This window comes from Mustela erminea, chromosome 2 (assembly GCF_009829155.1).
Source record: "Mustela erminea isolate mMusErm1 chromosome 2, mMusErm1.Pri, whole genome shotgun sequence".
Classification (NCBI taxonomy): domain Eukaryota; kingdom Metazoa; phylum Chordata; class Mammalia; order Carnivora; family Mustelidae; genus Mustela; species Mustela erminea.
In genome coordinates this window covers 47,989,866-48,010,114 of record NC_045615.1, presented here as the reverse complement: position 1 = coordinate 48,010,114, position 20,249 = coordinate 47,989,866, and the positions used below count along the sequence as shown (strand labels likewise).

Genomic DNA, 20,249 nt, shown 5'->3' with positions numbered 1-20,249 from the left:
TCATCCCTACAGACACCACATAACCCACACTTTCTGGGGCCATCTCAGTTCCAGACACTGGCATATTTCAGATACATTGCAGGTTTGGTGTCCAGATGACCACAATAAGGCACATATCTCAGTAAAGTGAGTCAAATAAATTTGTTTATTTCCCAGTGCATTTAAATTTATACTATAATCTATTAGGTATGCTATATAATATTATGTTTAAAACAATATATATAATTTTAACATTTAGCACTTTATTGCTAAAAAATGCTGACCATTATCTAAGCTTTCAGTGAGTCATCCTCACAGATCACATAACAAATATAACAATAATAATGAAAAAGTTTGAAATATTGTGAAATTACCAAAATGTGACCCGGAGATATGAAGTAAGCAACTACTGATGGAAAAATGGCACCAATAGACTTACTCAATGCAGAGTTGCCACAAACCTTCAATTTATAAAAAATGCAGTATCTTCAAAGTGTATAAAGTTAAACTCAAAAAAACAAGGTATGCCTATATTCTCTTTAAGATTAGACCCTGTATTTTGATTTAATAGTATTTTCTCTTGATATTTGCCTTAAAAATTATAGAGCAAAATTATAAAATAGGGAGCCCCCATCTCATTTCCCCCCACAGCAACAGTAAGTTGGTAGTTATCCATGGACAAAAGTGCCTCTGTGGGAGCTTCAGTATCTAAGTAGAAGGTTGCAAAACCCTAGTAGAGCCCAAGACTGAAGAAGTCCATTTTGAAAGAACATGGCTGCACCCAGGTGGTAGACTCACAAACTGTAGTTTTGTAAGCTACAGACCCAGAAAACAGCCCAGTCTACCTACAGGCCTGGCTCCAGCCACATTTGGCCCTACTGCTGTTGCTAGCACCATCTTCCAAGCAACCAAGGAGGGGCCACACCCACCCATATCAGTCCAGTGACCTCAGTTTCAGCTGTGGACCCTGAAGTGCTATATGACTAGGCTCCAGCCCCTCTCAGCCTTAGTCCAGAAATAATCCTTTCCTCCGGATTGACCCGGAGAGAGAAAGACCTGTCCCTGTCCCAGAGGCAGATCTTCCAACCTCAGTCTGACCGAGGATACTGAAGCTGTGCTGGCTCCAGCCTCTCTCAGTTGTGGTCTATGGGTACTCCTACCCTCCCAGGATGGGATGGGAGACACACTGCCCAGAGGCAGGCCTGTTGAAATGTTGTCTGACAATATCCTGCAGTGGCCTTGTGACCTAGCTCCAACCCCACTGGGCATTGTCCAAGGGAAGTCCTAACCACTTAGGAACCTGGTAGGAGACACACCCATCCATACCCCTGGAGGCAAGACTGCAGACTCAGTCCTGACTGTTGACCTTGAAGCAACCCAGTGATTCAGTTCCAGCCCCTGTCAGTAATTCAGTCCAGTTTTGCCGACCCAGGGAACTTCCCAGGGAGCTGGCAGGAATTCTCCCAGGAACCTGGCAGGAGCCACACTCATCTGCACACCTGGTAACAGGCCCACTATTTGCAGACCTGAAAGTCAACGCTTGTCTCAGGGCCAGCCCTACTGACCAAGGTTCTGAAGACAGTTCCATCACCCCAGGGATCAGGCCTGTCAACTGCAAACTCCTACCGCAGACCCAGCAGCAGCCACATGACCTGGCTCACCCCTGCTCAACTGAAATCCCAGAGGCAGTAGCATCAGCCCAGGGACCCAAAAGAAGAAATTTTTATGTGACAAAACCAGTCTGTAAAGACCAGAAGAGGTGCTTTCTCTTTCAGATGCAAGATACCAACACAAGGCTTCACAGGTCACAAAGAACTAAGCAAACATGATACCACAAAAAGGAAACTAATAAAGCTCCAGTAACCAAACCCAAATAGAGATCTTTAAATTTTCTGAAAATTTTTCAAAATAATCATCTTTAAAAAGTTCAAAGAGATGCAAGATAACACAGACAGTGAAATCAGGAAATTTATACCAAAAAAATCGAGTTTAATAAAGAATTAACCACAAGAAAGAATAACAGAAATCCTGAAGTTGAAGAATATTATAACAGAACTGAAATTTGAACAGAGAACAGTAGACTGGATCATGAGGAAAGAATCAGCAAATAAAGATATGTTATTTAGAATAATTACAGGAACAAAAACAAGAAAGGAAGGAAAAAGAATGATAAAAGTATGTGGCATCTATAGAATACCATCAAGTGAATGAATATATTTCAACTTGAGAGTCCCAGAAGGAGTGGAGAGACAAAAAGGGGAAGAAAACTTATTTAAAGAAATAATGGCTGAAAACTGCCCGAGTCTTAGAAAGGACATGGACATCATTCTGCATGAAGTGAAGAACTGCAATCAAGATAACTCAAACATTATACAAATCATCACAGTTAAAGACACAGTTGGGCACTGAGGTCACTTGGTCTGTTAAGTATGCAACACTTGATTTTGGTTCAGGTCATGATCAATGAGATCAAGCCCTGCATTGGGTTCTGTGCTGGGTGTGGAGCCTGGTTGGAATTCTCTCTCTCCCTCTGTTCCTCCCCCACCCACAATCACTCTCTTAAAAAAAAAAAAAAGAAAAAGTTTTTTAGAAAGTTAAAGACAAAGTTTTTAAAGCAGCAAGAGAAAAACAACTCATTACATATAAGAAAACCCCAACAAGTCTATGGAGTGGATTTTGCAAGAGAAACCTTGATGTAGGCCAGGAAGAAGTAGGGTGATATATTCAGTTTGAAAGAAAAAAATCTGCCAATCAAGAATACTATACCCAGCAAAGTTGTGTATGTTTTCTGAATCTGTACCTTTCAAAATTGAAGAGGAGATAAAGACATTCCCAGACAAACAAAATCTTAGGAAATTCATTATAACTAGATATGCCTTACAAGAAATGCAAAGGGGGAGTTATTCAAGTTGAAACAAATGGAAGCTAAGTAACAATATGAAAGTATAAAACTCACTAGTAAAGATAAATATATAGTCAAATTCGGAATAATCTAACACTATATTGGTAATATGTAAATCACTTAATTCTAGTATAAAATTTAAAAGACAGAAGTATAAAAACATAGCTATAATAATTTGTTAATGGATATATAATATTTTAAAAATGTGTGGAGAACCTGGGTGCTCAGTTGGTTAAACAGATGCCTTCAGCTCAGGTTATGATCTCAGGGTCCTGGGATCAAGCCCCACATCAGGCTCCCTGCTCAGTAGAGTGTCTGCTTCTCTCTCTGTCCCTGCCCCAACTTGTGCTTGTTTGCTCTCTCTCTAACAAATAAATCTTAAAAAAAAAAAAAAAGTGTGACATTAATAGCATAAAATGTTGGAGAGAGGGAGAAGTAAAATTGTAAAGTTTTTATATGCAATTAAAGTTATCAGCTTAAAATGACTGCTGTAACTATTTAGATGTTTTAGGTAAATCTCATGGTAACTGCAAAGAAAAAAACTTCTGGTAGCTACACAAAAGATGAAAAAGAAATCAAAGTACACCACTACAAAATATCAACAAATCACAAAGGAAGATTGCAGGCAAAAGGAAATAAAACAACCACAAAGCAGAAAACAATAAAATGACAGTAATACACCTTATTATTTACATTTATAATACACTTTAAATGTAAATGGATTAAATTTTTCAATTAGCAGACACATATCTGAATGGATAAAAATATAATTATAATATGTCACCTACAAGACATTCACTTTAAGGACACATAGGCTGAAAATGAAAGGATGGGAAAAGATATTCTATGTAAATAGTGAACAAAAGAGAGTGGGGTGACTATACTTACATCAGACAAAATAGACTTTCAATCAGAATCTGTTACAAGACAAAAAGAAGGTCACCATATGATGGTAAAGACTTTAATTCACTAAGATGATATAGTAATTATAAATATATATGTATCCATATATACCTAATTTTTTAAGCACCTAAATTTTTAAGCAGATATTTACAGAACTAAAGGGAGAAATAGAAAGCAATACAATAATAGGAGATTTTAGTACTCCACTTTTAACAATGAATAAATCATCCAGACCAAAAAATCAAAGGAAGACCAAACTTGAAAGACACTGTAGATCAAATGGACCTAATAGAACTGTCCAGAGCATTCCATTCAGTGGTCACAAAAAACACATTCTTTGGATAAAGAAGATGTGGTATGTATACACAATGGAATACTATGCAGCCATCAAAAGAAATGAAATCTTGCCATTTGCAATGACATGGATGGAACTAGAGGGTATCATGCTTAGCGAAATAAATTAATCAGAGAAAGACAACTATCATATGATCTCCCTGATATGAGGAAATGGAGATGCAACATGGGGGGGTTAAGGGGGTAGGAGAAGAATAAATGAAACAAGATGGGATTGGGAGAGAGACAAACCATAAGTGACTCTTAATCTTACAAAACAAACTGAGGGTTGCTGGGGGCGGGGGTTGGGAGAGGGTGGTGGGGTTATGGACATTGGGGAGGGTATGTGCTATGGTGAGTTCTGTGAAGTGTGTAAACCTGACGATTCACAGACCTGTACCCCTGGGGATAAAAATACATTATATGTTTATTTTAAAAATTAATTAATTTTAAAAAGGAAGAAAGAAAACGCATTCTTTTCAAACACACATGGAACATTCTCCAGGTTAAAACATATGTTAGACCACAAAACAAGTTTTATCAAACTTAAGGGTATTGAAACCTTAGGTGTCCTCACTAGATTGTATGAAACTATGAATTAATAATAGGGGGAAATTCACAAATATATGGAAATTAACACAATCCTAAAAACCAGTGGACAAAAGAAGAAATCAAAAAAAATTTCAAAGTATTTTAAGACAAATGAAAGTTGAAATACAACATTCCAAAACTCATGGAGTATGGCAAAAGCATTTCTTAAAGGGAAGTTTATAGTGATAAGTGACTATATAGAAAAAAAGAAAGCCTTCAAATAACTAACCTAACTTTACACCTCAAGGAATTAGAAAAAGAAGAAAACTAAGCTCAAAGTTAACAGAGAGAAAAAAATAATGATTAGCGCAAAGATAAATTCAATAGACACTAGAAAAAAAGTAGAAAAGATCAGCAAAACTAAAAGTTGATTTTTTGAAAAGATAAAAATGACAAACCTTTACATATACTAACCAAGAACAAAGAGAATTCAAATAGGTAAAACTCTAAATAAAAGAGGAGACATTACAATTGATTCCATAAAAATACAAGGGATCATGAGAGACTACAATGAACTATTATACACCAGCAAATTGGATATTTTAGAGAAATGGATAAATTTTAAAACCATGCAGTCTCCCAAGACTGAATCATGAAGAAATAGAAAATATGAACAAATCAATAATAAGTAAGGACATTAAAGCAGTAATTAAAAGCTTCTCAATAAACTGCAAGGACTGGATGATGTCATGGATAAATTCTACCAAACATTTTAAGAAGTAACTACAGTCCTTCACAGATTCTTCCAAAAAAATTGAAGAGAAAAGAATCCTTTTTTTTTTTTTTAAGATTTTATTCATTTATTTGACAGAGATCACAAGTAGGCAGAGAGGCAGGCAGAGAGAGAGAGGAGGAAGCAGGCTCCCCGCTGAGCAGAGAGCCTGATGAGGAGCTCGATCTCAGTACCCTGGGATCATGACCTGAGGCAAAGACAGAGACTTAACCCACTGAGCCACCCAGGCACCCCATGAAGAGAAAAGAATACTTCTATTCTCATTTTATGAGGCCTAAATTACCCTGATACCAAAGCTAGAGAAGGCTACTACAGAAAAGGAAATTGCAGGCCAATATCTGTGATGAATAGAGATATAAAAATCTTCAACAAATTACCAGGAATCCAAATTCACCAGGATATTAAAAGGATCATACACATTAATCAAGTGGGATTTACCCTTGGAATGCAAAGATGGTTCAACATATGCAAATCAATATGATGTATGATGCACCACATTAATAAAAGGAAGGATAAAAATCATATGGCTATCTCAGTAGATGCAGAAAAAGGATTTGACAACACTAAATATTCTTTTATTATTAAACGCTGTCAAAAATTAAGTAAAAGGAACGTACCTCAACATATTAAGACCACATAAAACAAGCCATAGCTAACATCATAATTTCTGATGAATACCTGAAAGCTATTCCTCTTCATCAGAAATAAAAACAAGGGTGCCCATTTTATCACCTCTGTTAAATGAAATAATAGAAGTTCTAGCCAGAGCCAATTAGGCAAGAAAAAAAATAAGTTTAAAGGCATCTAAATCAGAAAGGAAAAAGTAAAATGGTCTCAGCAGATGACATAATTTTATATATAGAAAATTCTAAATGCTACCAAAATACTGTTAGAACCAATACACAAATTCAGTAAAGTTGTGAGATACAAAACCAATATGCAAAAATCAGTTGTGTTTATATACACTAACAATGAACTATCTGAGAAAGAAATTAAGAAAACAGTCTCATTTACAATAGCATCAAAAAGAATAAAATATTTTGTAATTAACTTCACTAAGGAGGTTAAAAAATCTGTATACTAAAAACTAACTGATAAGAGAAATTGATAAAAGACAAATCCTATGTTCATGGATTGGAAGAATTAATGTTGTTAAAATGCCTATACTACCCAAAGAGATCTACAGATTCAGTATAACCCCTACCAAAACTCCAAAGACATTTTTCCTAGAAAAATCCTAAAATTGATGTGGAAACACAAAAGACCCCAAATAGCCAAAGAAATCTTATGAAGAATGAAGCTGAAGGCTGAAGCCATCACATTTCCTGATTTCAAACTGTATTACAAAGCTATGAGTAATCAAACAGTATGTTATTGGCATAAAAACAAACATATACTAATAGAACAGAATAGAGGGCCCAGAAATAAGCTCACACAAATATAGTTTAGCAAGAACACCAAGGCTATGCAGTGGGGAAAAGATAGTCTCTTCAGTAAATTGCTTGGAAAACTGAATATCCGCATGTAAAAGAATGAATCTTGGCAACAGAAACAAAAGCAAAAATAAACTATTGGGACTTCATCAGTTTGAAAATCTTCTGCGTGGCAAAGGGAACAATCAACAAAACTAAAAGACAACCTTTGGAATGGGAGAACATATCTGCAAATGACATATCTGATAAAGAGTATCCATATCTGATTTTTAAAAGTATGAACCTCAATACCCAAAAACCAATAAATCCAACTTAGAAGTGGGCAGAAGACATAAATAGACATCTTTCCAAAGAAGACATATAGATGGCCCACAGACACATGAAAAGATGCACTCAACATTACTCATCACCAGGGAAACACAAATCAAGACTACAATGAAATATCACCTCACACCAGTCAGAATGACTAAAATTAACAACACAGGAAACAACAGGTATTGGCAAGGATGGGGGAACAAGGGGAACCCTCTTACACTGTTGATGGGAATGCAAACTGGTGCAGCAGCTCTAGAGAACAGAATGGTGCAGCTGCTCTGGAGAACAATATGGAAGTTTCTCAAGAAGTTAAAAATAGAACTACCCAGCAATTGTACTACTAGGTTATTTACCTAAAGGATACAAAAATACAGATTTGATGCGGTACATATACCCTGATGTTTATAGCAGCATTATCAACAATATCCAAACTATGGAAAAATCCAAGTGTCCATTGATGAATGGATAAAAAAAGATGTGGGACATGTGTGTATATATACATATATCTATATCTGTATCTATCTATTTATCTATCTATCTATCTATCTATAATGGAATATTACTCAGCCATAAACATGAATGAAATATTGCCATCTGAAATGATGTGGGTGGAGCTAGAGAATACTATGCTAGGTAAAGTAAGTCAGAGAAAGACAAATACCATATGATTTCAATTATATGTGGAATTTAAGAAACAAGACAGATGAACATAGGAGGGGAAAATGAGAGGCAAACCAGAAAATAGACTCTTAACTATAGAGAACAAACTGATGATTACTGGAGTGGAGGTTGGTAGGGGGAAGGGCTTTCAATGGGTAATGGGTATTTAAAAAAACGGGGCAAAGAGGTCGAACAGACTTTTTTCAAAGAAGATTATAGGAGTGGCAAGCAGATATATGAAAATGATGTCATTAGTCATCAGTGAAATGCAAAATAAAACCAAAATGAGCTACCTCATACCTGTTAGAATTACTTTTATTAAAAAGATGAGATAACAAGTATTAGTGAGGATGTGGAGAAAAGGGAACCTCTGTACACTGGGTTGGTAAGAATGTAAATTGGTACAGCCATTCCAGGTAATAGTGTGGCGGTCCCTCAAAAACTTAAAAATTGAACTATGCAATCTATTCCACTTCTGGGTATATGGCCAAAGAAATGAAATCGGTATCTCAAAGAGATATTTGCACTCTTGTGTTTAATGCAGCATTATTTATAATAGCTAAGATATGGAACCATCTAAGTGTCTGTCAATGGATAAGGGTATTAAAAAGTGGTAGAAGTAATATTCCATTGTGTATACATACAGCATGTGTGTATATGTATATTTCTTGTATGTATACAATGTAATGTATACACACACATGCAAGAGGGAAATACTCCACTTCTAACAATGCAGAGGACATTATGCTAAGTGAAATAAGCCAGATACAGAAAGACAGATGCTGTGTGATTTCACTTATATTTGGAATCTAAAAAAGTTGTGCTCAAAAGTAGAGAGTAGAATGGTGGTTGCCAGGAACTACAGGCAGGGAGAAATTGACATACACTGGCCAGAGGCTACTGACTTCAGTTATAAGGTGAATAAGTTCTGCAGATATAATGTATATGTGATGAATGTAGTTAATAATATTATATTGTATGCTTGAAATTTGCTGGTAAAGTTAGTCTTTATTGTTCCCATCACAAAAACAAAATCATAACTACGTGGGGGGATGACAGTGTTAATTTGCCTAATTGTGGTAATCATTTCACAATGTATATGTAAATCATATTTTATACCTTAAGTATATACAATTTAGTGTTTGTCAATGATACCTCAACCATGCTGGAAAAATTATAATAACCCTGCATGTGACATTTTTTGGCCTATATCACAGTTTTGTCAAGTAGCTTTGTAAAAAGATTTATTTGTATCTGAAAAGTAACTTTGGATGAAGAAATCATGATTCTGAGAAGACTATTTATTTCACAAATATTTTTTGAGTTAGACAAATTATCCAAGTTTACATGTTTTATTGACAGGCTGAGATTAATATATGTCTAGATTATTTTACAGTTACTTCCTGCCTGTCCTATATCTTGAATTTCTTTACCCTTTCATGTGTTTTTTACTTTCTTCCTCAACCTGATTATGACTGCCTGGTGGAGAGGGAGTGTGTCTTCTGGGTAGTTTTTGCATCCACAGCAGGACTTACCTAACAGGCACCTACTTTGTTTGCTGCTGCTGCCTTAGCTCCTCTTGTTGTGTTATTATTATTAAATGAGCTCAGTTTGAGTTTAAGTTCCATTCTCTTCATCTAGCTGACCTACACCTCTCAGAGGTTGAGGTCTGATTCTGAAAGAGTAGAATTTTATGTGTGAGTTTTCTCTCTTTGGGTCTTTGGAAAGTTCTCACCTCACGCCAGGGAACCTTGTACTGCCTACCCTTAGAGATACCACACAAGTCAAAACTCTGCTTTCTTGTCTTCCCCGCTTAATCTCTGGGCCATCTCCCCACCAGGACTCTGACCCTGATATTGTCCCTGTTATCAGTAAGATGTTGCTTCTTTATACAGGAAAAATCCATTGTTTTATGACACTTATAACCAGTCTCTGCAACTCTCTGCTCCTGTGGCAGAAAGTGTGTTCCTCGTGATGTTTGCCAAACAACACTTCATATTTTAGTCTCATATAACAGTAGTATAAGTCATAAGATTCAGGCTTTAAATGATACTAATAATGAATTGATATTCAACAGTTTTAACCATACTCATTGTCCTTCAAGCATCCTGATCTATTAAGTCCTGAAATTAAATATTACTTTCTTTATTTCTAAAGTCCAGCCAGCCACAAAAAGCAGTCATAACCATCACATGTTTTTACTTCATAAAGGGCACTCCAGTTGTTTCCTGAACATGTGTGTGTGTTTCCTGTAGTGTCTCACACTCTGATACGGGGGGGCCAAGTTCAGAATCTTGAACTGACTAGTGAACATCAAATGAAATTAGAATTCTTAGCTACAATATTCCTAACCATACTGTTTGAAAAATTACCAAATAATATAACTGTTTTGCTGACCTTGTAGGCTTTACTGGAGTAGCTCCCATGTAGGGAAGGGGGAGTTTGAAACCGCCTTGTGAAAAGCACAGTGGTAAACTTCCCCACATACTGCCCTGACAGAGCACTCCCACTCTTTGGCCTTACTAATGAAGGTTTATAGAAAAGTAGGTTTGTAAAAGGCCCCAAGGTCCCGGAGTGGGTTAGAAAAACATCTCTATCTTTACAGATAGTTTTCTAATCCGTTCTTAACCACCGCCAGCTCCCACAATAAATATTCCAAGGTTTTCTCAGATGAACTTTTTCATATAAGCTGAATACCTATTAAAAATATTTTCCATTGTTTAACTTTAGTCTCCTTTTATTCTTGTGGTTTAAAATGAAAGCTTCTGATATTTCTCTAAGTATTTTGATTATTAAAGAACAAATAATTCTCTACCCATTCACCAAAACTGCCACTCTAGTACAGTTGTCTGACTGTTCAAATTTTGACATTTCACTGAGATCCAAACTTCAATTTAAAGAGGTTTTTTTCAAAGTTCTTTTTTTAAAATCTTGTCTTAGGATTTTAACATTTTCTTTAGCTTACTTTATTATAAGAATATAGTATATAATACATAAAACATACAAATTTGTTAACTGTGTTCTTGGTAAGGTTTATTCTTTGGTTTTTTGTTTTGTTTATTTATTTTTTATTATGTTCAATTAACCAAAATGTAGTTTGTTTTTAGTTTGAGTGGTTGATGAAAGAGATGGTATTAACAATAAGGAAATTTATTTTCATACATGCGGATAATTTTTGGTAGCCTGTAAATCACCAAAGTATATGTGGACTGCTGTGGCCTTAACTAAATTTATTTTAGTAATTCAAAGTCAACAAACTCCTGGTGGGCACATTTTGCAATGGGCCCTGCAAAACCAGAGAGAACTAAGGCATGCTCTCTAATCTTTAGGGGTCTCCCAGTCTATTTAGTGAGGCTAATTCATCCACAGTTAACAAAAATAATGTAAGAGGTTGAGAAGTGGCATAAGAGAGGTGCTATAAAAGCCAAGAGGACTTCTCATTGAATAAATTTCAAGGAATTCAGGTTCTTTAAAAATCTGGCTCAATCTACTTCCTTACCTACTCTACCACAGTTCTTTATCCTATGCTCAGGCTGCATTGCAACCACATTATTTCAAGGATGCCATAGTAATTTCACACCTCTGCATCTTTGCTAACAACATTCCTTTTGTCTGGAGTGCCCTTTTCCTTTTCATGAATGGTCAGTGGCCTCTCATCTCTATGAAGCTCCAACTCTTGGCCACTGCATATAAATGCAGTCATACAATATGTGTCCTTTGCCTCTCCTTCTTTCACTTAGGACATTCTTTGAAGGTTCATCCATATTACGTGTCAGTATTTCATGACTTTTTGAGGCTGAATAAAATTCTGTTGAATACAGACACCACATTTTATTTATTCATCAGTTGAGGGACATTTGGGTTGCTAGGACTTTGGGACTATTATGAATAATGCTAGTATAAACATTTGTGTACAAGTCTTTCTATGTTTTCAGTTCTCTTATGTACATGGCTGGAGTGGCATTGCTGGTTTATATAGTAAGCTGTGTTTAACTTTTTCAAGAACCCATAAACTACTTCTCAAAGTGGGTGCTTCATTTTGCATTCCAACTGACAGTGTATGGTATTTCCAGTTTCTCCACATCTCTGTTACCACTTGTTAGTGTCTATTTTATTACAACCATTCTGCTGAGTGTAGGATGGTGTCATATTGTGGTTTTGGTTTGCATTTCCCTAAGGAATAATGAGGAACATCTTTTCATATGTTTATTTGCCATTTGTATATCTTCTTTGGAGAAATGGCAATTCAAATAGCCCATTTTTAAAATCAGGTTGTCTTTTTACCGGCTGGGAGAGTTAGTTATAGATCCTGGATACTGTCTGTTGTCAAATACGCAATTTTTCAGATATTTTTTGATATTCTGAGGGTTGTCTTTTCACATTTTTGATAATGTTCCCTGAAGCACAGAAGTTTTTAATTTTGATAAAGTTCAAGTAATCTATTTTTTCTCTAGTTTATGATTTTGATGTCTAATCTAAGAAACCATTGCTTAATCCAAAGTCACAAAGATTTATGTTTATGTTTTCTTCTCAGAGTTTTATAGTTCTGCTCTTAAAATTAAGTATATGGTACATTTTGAGTTAATTTTTATATGTGGTGTGAGGCATCAGTCCAACTTCATTCTTTTGCATGCGGATATCCAGTTGTCCCAGCACCGTTTGCTAAGAAGACTATTCTTTTCCCATGGAATTGTCTTTTTGGTCTCCTTATCAAAAATCTGAGCCATATTTTAGAAAAACAAAAATAAAATTATGTTAGCATCCTATCTCTTCTCTTCTTTCACCAGTGCCTTTGTTTTCTGAAAACATGAACCTCAGTTTAATAAAGAAATGGACATGGCTTAGATCTATAAAATAATATGGCACAATCCAAAGTTTTTATCTTATTTCACACAACAATCACAAAAGACTGATGTTACCCTTCTACCTCCCAAATCTACAAAGGTATTCATATCTATACCCTTATACTCTGCCTTCTGTCCTATTACAGTGGATGAACTAAACTTGCACCTCTCTGGGGTCAACCCTTGTGCTTGTACTCTGAATCCCATTCCCTTTCATTGACCTAAGGATGCTATTCAAATAATCACCTCCCTTCTCTGACATCAATTTCCTTCTTCTAGATTTTTTCCATTGGATAAAAACATGTTGTAATAACTCACAACACTTTTTTAACACTTGCCCAGAAAGAGTATCTCTCTTCTCCTTTGGAACAAATCTCCAATAAAGGAATATACCTACTTGCTTTCTTAATATCCATTCCTCCTGTTCTTCAACCCACACAACACTGAAAGTGTTCCTAGTAAGGACACCAGCAGTCTCCATACTGCCAAATCCAGAGATCAGTCTACTGTTCTCACCTTACTCTAGCTCAGCCACATTTGACCCAACTCATTATTCCCTTACAAAGAACTTTCTTCACATTGCTTCTGCAATACCACACTCTCCTCTTTTCCCTCTAGTCTTCTTGAATATGCTTTTTTACTCTCATTTGCAAAATATGTCTTCTTTTGCAGACTGTTTCTAGACCTTGCAAAGGTTAGTTTTCCTCCTGCCTCTCCATCATACTCCCAATTGATATATCCAATTGGTGCTACCACCTACTAAATTTTGGGGTGCCCCCCTAAAGTGAAAAGGCAGAGCCCCTTGTTTAAAATTATCAAAAATTTGAAGATAGCAACACCAGAGCGTTAAACCCAGTATGGGGCCCCAGGAGACTGCATATTTCATGTACCCATGAGGCTAGTCCTGCCTATTGGCTTCCTGATAAGTCCACTCAAATATTTAATAAATATCTCACACTCAGTCTATATAAAACAGGCCTCCCAATTCATACTTCCACCTAAAAAAAGGCAGTCCCATTTCTACGCAAGTTTTTCCACATCTCAATAAATTGTGCCACTATTCACCCAGTTACTCAAGCCAAAAATCTGAGATTCCTCTACCCTTTCTCAACCAATCCATCAGCAAGTCCTGTTATCTCTGCCTTCAAAATAGATGCTCACAATATGTCTGGAGTCTAAACTTTCACAGTCTCCAATGATCATCTCACAGATAATGTTTCTCCTTTTACAGTGGAGAAATCTGGTAGTCACTACTTGAACCAAATGACTAAAAATATCATTATCATGGATAAAAATCTGATAAGACAAGCATAGAAAATATTTTTGAGGATTAGAAATATATTACTGATTATTATATAAAATGTGCTATAAAATAGTATGTAGTACATTATCCAATATTTTTTATTGTGGTAAAATATATATAAAATTTACCTTATCTGCCATTTTTAAGTATAGAGTATAATAACATTAAGTACCTTCACACTGTCCCCTCTTTGTATATAATTATATATGTTATATATTATATATAAAGAAGAAAAGTGGAATGTATACAAACACATGGAACACTGGTTAGGTAAGTGATGGATTATGTTTGACTTTTACTTTCTTGTCTATATTTTGTAAATGTGTATGTGAACATATACTATATAATTTGTAATAAGAAAATTTTTTTTTTGTTTTTTAAATCAAGAATGTCAAATGTTTCAAGGAGGAAGTAGTAATTGTCATATTTTAGAGAAATTGTGTAGAGTGAGAACTTCTTTTGGACTTGGCAATTATGGCTTCATTCATTCAAGATAAAATCCCCTGAATGGAGGAATCAGATGGGGCAGCATATGAGAAACTCAGGCAGTCTGAGCTTTGGTTCAGTGGGTATGTGGCCAGGAGGGGATTCCTGGCTAGGAGAAATGCCTCAAATAGAAACTGCAGGAAAGCAGACATGACAGCAGGCGAGGACAGTTCAGCTTGCCTGAACCCCCAGTTCCAGTGAAGGAGAAAGGTCGTGAGTGTGAAAACAGAGGAATAGGGTGGTGTGTATAGAATTTGGATTTTACTTTGTAAGCTATGAAAAACTTTCAGAGCTTTCTGACATTTTTAGAGCAGTGTTTTAGGAATATCAAATCTGTACAATCTGGATTGAGGGTAGAGAAAACTAAACTCAGCAAAACCTATTAAGAAGAAAATGCTATAATTCAGAGATTAAATAATACAACTTTAAATGGGGGGGGCGGGGAGCATGAAAAAGAACAGGCATCAGTCATGGACTAATAGACAGAAAGGAAAGAGATAATATTATCTCATTTAAACTCAATGACAAAGAATACATTCAATTATTACTTGGTTTGGCCAAATTCTATACTATTTATCTGTTTCTTGGAGTGACTTAAAATCTAGGATGATATTATTTCCAGAGGTACTCATATTTGTTTAAAAGTATCTTACTAGGCTGTTTCTAGACTTTAAAAGTTGGATTGATTTATGTTTTAGAGTTGTCTTACTGAAGTAATATTCTAGAAAGTCACTGTAGAATTATAATTTGGTTTTCAAGGCATTTTCTATATCTCTTTGAATAGTGAATCAATTGCATTGCCTATGGAGGAAATCATTGGTTTGATTAGCTTTATTTAGTAATTATACATCCAGTTTATTTCTTATTTATTTGAATTTTCTTCAATTTACATATCTCCTCACTAAAATTCAATGGAGAAAAAAGTTTTTTGGTTTTATTGTGAATTCTAATAATGTTCTATATATGAATAGCACTAGGTAGAGAAGATATAGCACATACACAATGAACGCAATGGGCCCAGTTCTCTGAAATATTGAATTTAAAAGCACTTCTAAAAAATCAGATCGTTTAAAATGCAGTAGGGATGTTGACACTTTAAGGCACTATGATTGTGATCCTTTTTTTTTTTTTTATGTGACCTATTCTTGGTAACACAAATAATCACTACTTCCTCTTACTTTGTTTTTAAATATATTTTCACTTATTTATTTGGTTGCTTCAAAGAAAAGCACAATGCTTTGTGTTGAAGTAAATAAATAAATATGACCAGCCGGTGTGTTGACATTCAGAGATTCTGTGCTTGTGCTCAGTGTTTCAAGTCTTGGAAGTATGAGGTTTATTTTATGATATATGGCTACAGAATTAGTCTGCCGGTTACCATATCACACTGAACAACTCTGACATTTCTCTAAGGAACCTCTGCTGAAACCTGTTTCTCCTCTGCCAGGAAATATCATTTAACAGGGTGAAAGTTCACTGGGACAATTTAAGGCGGCTGATCTCAGGTGTGGTAGCAGCTGTTGTGTGGGACATGACTTATTTTAGAAGAACAGAAACACTATTATCTGGACTCCCAAGGGACATTTGGAGAAAGTCATGCCCACGGGGTCCCATTCCAGGAAAATGTGCTTGAGCGCTTATTTATTGGCAGTCGTCACTCACTGAGATTCCATCTGGCAAAAATGTGGATTTTTCTCTGTCCCAGAAAGTTGGGGAACAATTATGTAAGTTGTCTCAAAGAGTTTATTTTTAGCCACTTTTTATGGAGAAATTTCAGTCCCTCAGTTGTTACAAGAAATTTACTTCTGTAAAGAAAAAAATAGAGAAAGCTTCCGTATGAATTTCTATAGAACTGTGTATTCATGTACCATCAAATAGAAACACTCATCTTTCCATTTGAAATCATTACTTAGTCTTCTTGGGGAATGTTCTAAATCTTATTTTCTATATTGGGAATGTTGGAGCCAGTTAGTAAAATCAAAGCTGCCAGGCGGGTGAAGAAGGGCAGCCTGAGTAGTGTATCTCCAGGTGTGGAGGCCTGGAAACCCTGCCTCATTGCTAAAGCAGTGTTCTCCTTGCTACTCCCCCACTGCCACCCTGTAGGATTTTAGCACCTAAATAAATGAACCCTCTAGCCATCTGAGGTCCAGCAAAGCTGGTCAAATATATTTTAGTGATATAAGCCAGCACACAGTATTAAAAGTGAGATCCACCTTTAGAATTAAAGAGGGTGTCTTTGGAAAACCAACTATATAATTTCTATCCCCATGGGATTTTTTTCAACAATCTTCTTCTATAGATAAGTCTAATAAATGAGAAAATAATTATGTTGATTTTCTTAACTTTTTTTAATTTTAGCCTTAAGTAATGCAGGCAGGTTGATTTCTGTTGTTACTGAAAGAAATAGTTCACCTAAGTAGAAAATTTCCCTGTTCTACTTAGCTTGAGTGTCAGTTTTGACTTCTAAAGTAAATCTTCTATAAGGATTTAAAAATTATTCTTAAACACTGTAGTTTTTTTTTACATAAAAACAACTGATAGCCCATCTGTCATTTCTGTATATTAATTTCTTAATAAGAGGAATACACTTAAGAACGCCACTTAAAGCTTCATTTTTTCCATCTTTTTCTGTCTTCCTCTTTCCCTCAACAGCCCAGTCACTTCCTTTCCACATTGCAGCTACAGCTGGCTGCTACCACTACACACACACACATACACACACACACAGTGCTGACTCAGTATAGCAGAAGACGTTTGTTTTCATCCAGTGTGTGTCTTTGGTTCAAACAAGCATTATAAGATATTACAATACACACACACACACACACACACACACACACACTGACTCATCTAAATATAAGCCTCAGACCGAAAGAAAAAAAAGAATTCTTTATTTCTTGGAGCTTATTGATAATATGTAATATCAATAGGTATTTGTAATACTTTATTATCTGTAAGAGCTATTATGTAGTGGAAATATGGCGTTCAGATGCTGACTTCATGTGAGCCATTTACTAGCTGAGTGTTTGAGTTAATTAACTTCTTCCTTTCCACATCTATTAAAATGAGCACAGCATAGATTCTTAAGAAATGATAGTTGCCTTACATATATACCACCTCTGTAGATCCTCCCCATCCCCTTTTTTTTGACATTTATTGCTGTTGGTTGAGGATGATGTTTTCTTGAGCTCTGGAATTTGCTAGCGTTCTAACAGAGATTGCCAGAGAGCAAGTTTAATCAGGACCCTGTGCAGCAGTACCAGAGTATCGAAATTATATGTACCCTAAAAATACTGGCTTCATGATTATGGAAAACTCCTATCAGCTTTAGTCATTACCATTTATAAGTCCTGTGTCACTGTCTTGTGAAAGCCATTGCTCCTTAGTGCATTTTACAAAGATGGATAAAAATATGAGGAAGAAACTTTCCCTAAGAATTAGCACCTTGTGTTTATTAAAAAAAAAAAAAAAAAAAAAAAAAAAGAATTAGCACCTTGTTACCAAACTTGTAAGAAGGAATTTGTCTTAATATGTCCTTTTGTTTTAGGAAATAAATCAGTCTGATTTTAAAACAATATATGAAAGCAAACTAATGTGACCAAGAAATGTTCTTGGCTCTTGGATTGCTTCAAACTGATGTTGAAATTGAAACAACTGAAGCCACATCATTTTTGGAGCAGTGTTTGCTCTTGATAGCACAAGGGCAAACACATGTATTACCAAACACTTGGAATCTGATGAAGAAATTATGTAAGAAAATTAGAGGTCTACAAGTCAGCTGAAGTGTAGTAAAGGAAATAGACAATCCAGGAGAAACTGCATAATGTAAAATGCTTTAAAGCTTTCAAAAGTTTTGGATAGAATCTTAACAATCTTACATTGTCATCTCTATTTGCACATCAATGTATAAACTCAGTGATTTATTTCTTTCGTCAATTACTGGTTATCATTCTTTACCTGAACCTGGGTGAGGCATCTGCTTTATCTTAAGTGTAGATCTACAATGGGATATGTTAAAAAGTGGATGGAGGGGGGCCTGGGTGGCTCAGTGGGTTAAAGCCTCTGCCTTCAGCTCAGGTCATGATCCCAGGGTCTTGGGATCAAGCCCCACATCGGGCTCTTTGCTTGGCAGGGGGCCTGCTTCTCTTCCTCTCTCTCTGCCTGCCTCTCTGCCTACTTGTGATCTGTCGAATAAATAAATACAATATTTAAAAAAAAAAGTGGATGGAAATATTGCTTGATAAATTAAAATCTAATCAAAGGAGCTATGCTTCTGTTTCTGGAAGAGTGTTTGACCTATCAATGAATTCATTCAACACTTACTGTCTGTTCTGTGTAGTTGCTACAGGAAGATGGAGTTCTCATCCTAGAGATCTTACATTACAATAGGGAAGTAATATATAGATTCAAATAATAATAAAATTGTTGAGGGGAGAGAAAAGATAAATATCATTAGGGATGCAAAGGGCTATAGGACTTAAAAGGGAAAAGAGTTCTTCTAACCGTCCTAAGCCTGACTGACATATACATAGAATTTTGCCGGGAGAAAGTGAAATGGTAAAATAGTCCAGACAGAAGGAAAAGCATGAACGAATGTTCATGTTTGGGATAGAAAAATTTAGAGCAGGTTCAAAAATAGTCTCCAGGTTTGTTTGGAGTGATTTCTTTAGGAAATATAAGCAGCTGAACTGGAGGAGTCAGTTGGGGTTAATTGGTGGAGAGTCTTAATCATCATATTAAATAATAGGGGTTCATTGAAGAGGTGGTGGGAGCTAATGAAGGTTTTGAGCAGAAGGGTGAGTGGCGAGTGAGCAGATCACAGTCACAGTAGGAAACTCACTCTAATAGTGAAATGCATGCACTGGAGGTAGTTTGAGTGGAGGCAGAAGGATCATCATCCTACTGCAGATGACCGAGGCCAGCTGATTAAAGAGACAAGCCAGTCAACGGCTTCGCTTAAGGAGAGGCAAGGGAGGAGAAGGAAAGATGATTCACACTTTGAATCTGATTCATAAAGAGAATAACAACATCATTAACGAGAGGAGCCAGGAGGAAGAGAAATGTGAGGGTCATATAACAGGAGGGTTTCAAAGTGTTGATTAGGATAATAATACTAATAATGATTTAGTGCTTATTATTTGCCAGGCACTATTCTTTTTGTTTTACATACATGATCTTATTTATTCCTCAGAGCAACTTCAGAGCTTAATATACAGCCCACCCAAGTTTACACTGCTCGTCTGTTGTAGAATCAGGATACACTCTCCAGGAGCCTCATTCCAGAACACAACTTATTAAGCCCTAATAAAATGTCTGTACTGAATGGTGCTGGGCTGGAAGGCAGGGCAGGGAGGATTGGTAAGAGAGAAGGAAAGACAAATGAAATAAAAGGATGGAAACATCAGGGACATTTGGGGAATTCTTGGGAAAGATGACAGGGCAGGGAGCCAAAGACTCGGAAAACCGAGGGTGGGTGTTTCTGAAAAGTTAAGAGTAGAAAAGGGGGCAGCTGGGTGGCTCAGCCAGTTAACTGTCTGCCTTTGGCTCACAGGATTGAGTCCCACATCAGTCTCCCTGCTCAGCCAGGACCCCGCTTCTCCCTCTGCCCTTCACCCTGCTTGTGCTCGCTCTCATGCTCTCTTTCTCTCGAATAAATAAAATCTTTTTTTAAAAAAGTGGAAAGGGCTTCAAGAAAAGGCATTTCATAGTCAAAAGAGCACTGGTGGCCTTAAAGCAGTTTCAGAAAAGTGATGAAGTCTCAAGTCTG

The 20,249-nt window shown here is 36.1% G+C and overlaps 1 protein-coding gene across 4 annotated transcripts in view; it reads left to right on the top strand.

Annotated features, from left to right (window-relative positions):
* FAM13A (family with sequence similarity 13 member A) overlaps positions 1–20,249 on the top strand; it is a 356,989-nt gene that overhangs the window by 230,876 nt on the left and 105,864 nt on the right. For all 4 annotated transcript variants that reach the window (XM_032332873.1, XM_032332872.1, XM_032332871.1 and 1 more), the window contains exon 8: positions 14,225–14,266. In XM_032332873.1, the coding sequence (XP_032188764.1) occupies positions 14,225–14,266 (42 nt within the window). The remainder of the gene's footprint in view (positions 1–14,224; positions 14,267–20,249) is intronic.